Source organism: Zootoca vivipara, chromosome 12, assembly GCF_963506605.1.
Source record: "Zootoca vivipara chromosome 12, rZooViv1.1, whole genome shotgun sequence".
Taxonomy (NCBI): domain Eukaryota; kingdom Metazoa; phylum Chordata; class Lepidosauria; order Squamata; family Lacertidae; genus Zootoca; species Zootoca vivipara.
Genome location: NC_083287.1, coordinates 34,553,094 through 34,559,093, shown reverse-complemented (window position 1 = coordinate 34,559,093; position 6,000 = coordinate 34,553,094). Strand labels below are relative to the sequence as shown.

General features: G+C 49.5%; 1 protein-coding gene across 2 annotated transcripts in view; it reads left to right on the top strand.

Annotated features, from left to right (window-relative positions):
- The first annotated feature begins 610 nt into the window (after positions 1-610).
- The window catches only part of FAM171A1 (family with sequence similarity 171 member A1), a 76,833-nt gene continuing 71,443 nt past the window's right edge, over positions 611-6,000 (top strand). The window contains exon 1 of one of the 2 annotated variants that reach the window (XM_035129183.2): positions 611-927. In XM_035129183.2, the coding sequence (XP_034985074.1) occupies positions 831-927 (97 nt within the window). In that variant the 5' untranslated portion in view covers positions 611-830. The remainder of the gene's footprint in view (positions 928-6,000) is intronic. The other variant, XM_035129184.2, reaches the window with a different exon arrangement.

Sequence of the window (6,000 nt, the reverse complement as noted above, 5' to 3'; positions counted from 1 at the left end):
AGCAGCCACAAAAAGAGAACTTTTCTGCAAGATCTTCAAAATGTAAATGCATTCAGAGGCCTGAACCTTTTTTTTTTTCCAAATGGCACCTAACATGATTGATAATGTTGGTCCCTTGATCAATAATGCCGTTTCTGTCAAAATCCCCCTCCCTCACCTGTTAAAGGTGTTGGGCCCGGTGAGGTGGGGGGTTCATTCAGAGTAGGAATCCACTGAACGATCTCTATTCGCGCGCAGGTTCATAGCGGGACTCTTCGTTAAGGCGTGCCGAGGGTCAGGGAGGCCGGCGACCACCTGCCTCCCCGGGGCAACAATGGCAAGCCCTTTCCCCATCCGAAGCGGGCTTTTGTGCGGGCGGAAGCAAGCCCTTCGCCAGCCGCCAGGTGGAGCTCCGACCCCCGGACTCCGCTCTTGGAAACCGGGGAGAGCGCCTGGGGAAGGGAGCGAGGAAGGGGTTAAGTAGCTGATGGTGGCGGTGGAGGAGCCTCGACGCCTCTGGAGGGAGACCCACCCGCCGTGCGCTCCCCCTCGCAGCCCACCCAGCCGCAGTGGTGGGAGCAAGGCGGGCGGCATGCTGCCGGGGCGCAGCGCAGGGGCAATGATGCAGCGGCAGCAACCGGAGAGGGCAAGCGGGGCAGCGGCAGGCAGCGCGGAGGGAGGCGCGGAACGGGCCAGCCCCTGATGCGGCTCTTTCTCCTCCTCCTCCCCCTTCTGCTGGGCAGCGGCTCCGGCAATTCCCTCCCTCCCACCTCCTCCTTCTCCACCGCCTCCTCCTCCTCCTCCTTTCCCGGTGGCGGCGGCGGCGGCCGCTGTTGCCACGGCGGGGGAAAATGAGCAAGGCGGCGGCGGCGCTTCTGCTGTGCCTGCTGGGCTGCAACGTGTGGAAGGCGGTGACCAAAACCTTAGGAGCGCCCGGCGCCGCTCAAGGTCGGTGCGAGGGGGGCCCGCGGGGCGCGCTTTTGTGCCGCTGCGACGGCGCAGAACCGCAGCGCCCAGCGCGCACCCCGGGAAGGGTCTCGGGATGGCGGGATGGGTTAATGCTGGGAGGGGGTGGACGGCGGGGGGGGGGCGCCTGGAGGGATCCTCGGGCTCCTGCATAGGGAGAAGGACGCCGGAGGTAGCTGCTTTTCTCGGCGCGAGGGGGCGGCGCCCGCCGTGACGCCCATCGCCGCCGAAGTGAGCTGCGGGGCGCTTGGTGGCGGCGGCGGGGCGCCTGGCTCCGAATCCGCCGCCCCGGAGGCTATTGTTACCGCAGCCTCCACTTCGGCTTTGTGCTTTCCGCACGCTTCGCTTTGCTTTTCCGCCTTCTCTCCCGCCCCCGAGTCCTTGCCTCCCTTCGCAGGCTTTTTCTGCGCAAGTCTTGAGTCCCCTCCTCCCCCTTGACTCTTGTCGCGATGCTGCCACGGTGATGGGCGCTTCTCTCCCCCCCTCTCCCCCCCCCGGCCGCCAGTTGCTTCCTCTTTGAGGATTCGGACTGGTGTTAGGCTGGCCTCTGCATGCATGTTTCTGCTGGAGTGGGCGGGCTGCTTTGGTTCTGGGGTTACTGGGTTGAATCGAAATGAGGACGAATGAGAGCCTTTCTGTTCTGCGGGTCTCACAAGGTCCTGAAATAAAATTATCTACTGTATTTTGCAAGAAGGGGATGCCTGACCCCCCAAAAAACGTGGGGGAGAAGGGCCATCTGGCAAACCTTTGATTTCCTCCCCCTCCCCTCCCCTCCCCCCCGCCCGGAAAAAAGACCCCTTGACAAACTGTTCTGCACTGCTGGTTCCACAGGGCTTCGCTTCTTGCTAAAACCCCTTCCTGCTGCCGCTTCGTGCCTTTCTTCCCGCTCCACCAGGTGTTTGTTGTATTGTGGCTGGTTTTGTTCCTGTGGCCTTTCAGGTTGTGTGACACACACACACACCCTTCCTTTTGGTGGCATTGGCTGTCTTTTATGGACCCATCTTGGCAGCGACAACCCCTGCCCTGGAAGGTTGAGATTCTCTTCTCTCCCGCCTGGCTCTATTAAGATTCTTCCTCTGGGGAAAGCAGCTTTCAGAGAGCTGCCCGTCCTGTAGTCTTTACACAGGGCCCTTTTGCAGGCTTTGCAAATACAAAAGCAGCATGCGTGTCGCTTGCTAGTCACGCTTTGGGCTCATCTGTTCAGAGGTGACCATATGCGATTCTCATTTCTTGCTATGCTGATTTTATCCATCCCCCACCCCCTACCCCGGCACAAATAATCCTATATGGCAAAAGCCTTAAGATTAGAGGGAGCATAGATGATGCTGAAGCCAAATCTGTAAAATTAGCACTTATTAGGCCTTATTATTATTGGAACCAATTTTTGCCCAGTAAAGCAGCTTTGCTTTATTTGCTGCATATCCTTCCATCCACAAAATGCACCTGTGTGCTGTAAACCTGCCACTTCCACAACAGTGCCGGAGGTGGGAGAGATGCTCAATCACCATTTAGTGATTTAGGTCCCATGTGCATTTCTGTCCTTCATTGTTGCAGGAATGTTTTCCCTTCTCCCCAGGCTTCTTTTTGCATCTTTTTGAAAGAGACCCTCTCAAAAGCCTCTGATCTGCTGTGATGTATACCGGTATTTATGCCAACTTGCAGCAAACTAGGGTTTTTTGGGGGGGGGGGGTTCGTGTTTTTAGTTTAATAATTACCTGCTGCAGGATTGACTGCAAAGTAGCTGGTAATGAAACCATCAAGGGCATTTGTGCTTATTGTACAGTAAAAAGCTTCATCAAGGCAGGCTAATAACATCCCACCAGTAATAAGGATGAGAAAGCAAGTCGCACCATGGCAACAGTCCCTGCCTCCACTTTTGGTGGATATGCATGTAAAGGCCAGTGACCTTTAAGTGACACTATTCTATAACCAATAAAAGATAGATTACAATTGTGCCTTTTACTAATGTTATGTCATTGTTTCTGAATAAATCATTCCCTCCCTTCTGCACTATGCACTCTTAACCTCCTTCCCCCCCCCCAAAAAAAACCCTAAGCTCTAGCCCTGTGGTCTGATTCTTATTTTGACAAGATCAGTTTTGCTTTGACTTCTTGAACTTTTGACTGCTGCTTTTGTTGTTTTGCTTTCTTGGGGGCTCCACAAAGTGGTGTGTGTGTGTGTGTGTGTGTGTGTGTGTGTGTGTGTGTGTGTGTAGAATTCCTATTATGATTGAAAAACTGATCAATGAGTTGAAACAAATTGCTAATCTACCAGATTTTGTTTTTAAATGATGCTCATTTGGACATGCCCTGTGCAAATAGTTATTAATATTCTCATTTTACATGCACAATAATGTAACAACCCAGCATGGGGAGAGAGGTAAACTTAAGCCCTGTTGATTTTAGTGGGACTAAAGTTTGCATAGCTGCCCTGTGTTGTGGCAATTGGGTTTTTAGCTGGTTTTCGAAACATTAATCAATGCCCGTTGTTTTGGTGAACGTAAAATTCATATTGCCACTAGGTTCCCATAAAACGTGACTTGGGATACTGTGGTACAGTGGTGAAGAAGTTGTGTTCTTGCAGGATGCTATAGGACTCCAGCTCCCATCAGCCTCAGCCAGCATGGCCAATGGTGAGGGATGATGGGAGCTGCGGTCCAACACTGTAAGGAGGGGATTTCCCATCTCAGCTGTGGTATTTGTAACTTGTTGAAGGGCCGTGAAGTAAGGCTAAGAGGCCTAAGTGATGCTATGTTCACGATTTTGCAATTAAAATTTATACCATAATGTGGAATGAAAGTGCAATTTTGATCCTGTCATTCTTGAGTGGGAGTAAGTCCCATTGACATACTTGTTTCCTAAAGCATTCTTATAGGATCAGGTTGTCGGTTATCGAATGAATGATAACATGGAAAATATGTGCGCCGCAGAATTCTTTTATGTAGTAGCTAAATTCCTATAGAATTCTTGATACATTTGCCAGACCATTCATTTTTAAATATTTCCAGTGTCTTGTGTCTCCTCAGGCTTCTGTTTTAGTGCTAAGATGACTTAAAGGTTGGCCTTTGAGTCAAAGGAACTATAAAATGCAGCAGCTACAGAATAGCTTGATTTGTAAATCAAGGGAAAGGTTTGAAGATGGAGAGTCAGCTGTTATTATCTAGCTGCTGTAGTGAGGACTTGCTCTCTCTTCCTCTTTGAAAAGTTGACCTCTTTTCTGCTTTCAGCTATGTCACCCTTGAGTGAGCAGAGAACATTGATTTATGGTGAATAGAGTGGTCAAGTTCTGTCATCAGTAGTTGAAAATCCAGGGCTTACTGCTGTATGGTTTGTCAAGATACCAAACCCAATGGATTATTTTCTTGGTTTTCCTTTCTAATATAGATGGATTTATACACTGAGCAAGCTCTATAGAGTGATTTAGTATCAGGTGCAGAGGTGGTGGTGGATAAAGTGTTGGCAATACAAGCAGTAGCCTTGTTTTGATGTGCCATCAATTTGATATTATAATCCAGTTCTTACTTAAAGTTAAAGGTAAAGGGACCCCTGACCATCAGGTCCAGTCATGACCGACTCTGGGGTTGCGGCGCTCATCTTGCTTTATTGGCCGAGGGAGCCACCGTACAGCTTCCAGGTCATGTGGCCAGCATGACTAAGCCGCTTCTGGTGAACCAGAGCAGCACACGGAAACGTTGTTTACCTTCCCGCTGTAGTGGTACCTATTTATCTACTTGCACTTTGACGTACTTTCGAACTGCTAGGTTGGCAGGAGCTGGGACCGAGCAACGGGATTCGAACCGCCGACCTTCTGATCAGCAAGCCCTAGGCTCAGTGGTTTAACCCACAGCGCCACCCACGTCCCTCTCCCAGTTCTTACTTACTCTTCCCTATATTAGAGAACCCATGTTCATCTGTTATACATGTTGGTACTCCTGGTTAGTCCAGCTTCATTGGGTAAGGTCAACACAACAGTTTGGAGGACTGGGGCTCCCTTTCTAGAAGTGGTATACACTCAATGGTAGAGCCCATGCAGGAGAGTTTGGGTTCAAACCCCAGGAACAGTGAACAGCATCAGGTGAGTTGGGGGAAGACCCCAATCCAAAACCACTGCTGCCAGCCAGAGTATACATTGCTGCGCTTGATAGACCAGTGGGGAAGGGCCTTGCATAGCTCAGTGGTACAACATCTGCCATACATGCAGAAGGCCCTGGGTTCAATCCCCGGCATCTCCAGGTAGGGCTGGGAATGTCCTCTGCCTGGAAAGCTGGAGAGCTGCTGACAGTCAGTGTAGACAATGCTAAGCTGGATGGGCCATTGGTTTGACTTAATACAAGGCAGCATTCTGTGTTGTGTATGGGTTTGTTAAGGGCAGAGGTTTTTTGTTATTTTCTGTTTATTTGATTAGTTGACTCTTTGGACCTATAAAAACAACTTCTCAGACAAGCTGAGGAGGTTTGCAGATTTCTGGCTACCTGTATAATAAAATGTAAGGTCAAGTTATTAGCGTCCACCACTCCAAAAACAAACAAACAAACAAACAGTAAAAATGGGGTATTGGTACCCTGGCTATGGAAGAGTCTTGCCAGAAAGTTGCACCTGGTCCTTCTCCATGATATTTGCTAGGAATCTTTTAGCTATCTGCTGCTTATGGGTGATCTCCATTATTATTTATTGTATTTGTAATGTCAACATAAACGTGGAAAGGAATACTAAAACCCAGCACATGTTGTGATAAGAGCTGCTTTGAAGTGTTTGTAGGTTTTGCAGAGGACTTGGTTTGTACAGCCTTACTTAATGGGGCTAATGCAAACTTTGACAGAATTTGTTTAATTTGTATGGTGATTTTCTACCCCCACCCCCCACACGCATGCAGTCTAACTTTATGTCAGTTCTTATAGGATCATTCTGAAATTAGAGTTGATCTAAACTGAAATGCCTTGAACTCGCTTGATGATTACCCCAGAAAATTTCACATTGCTGTGATAAAGCCCAGCATGCTTCTTTGAGCAGACACAGTTGATTTTTTCCTTTATTCTATTTTTAGGACAATGTGTCT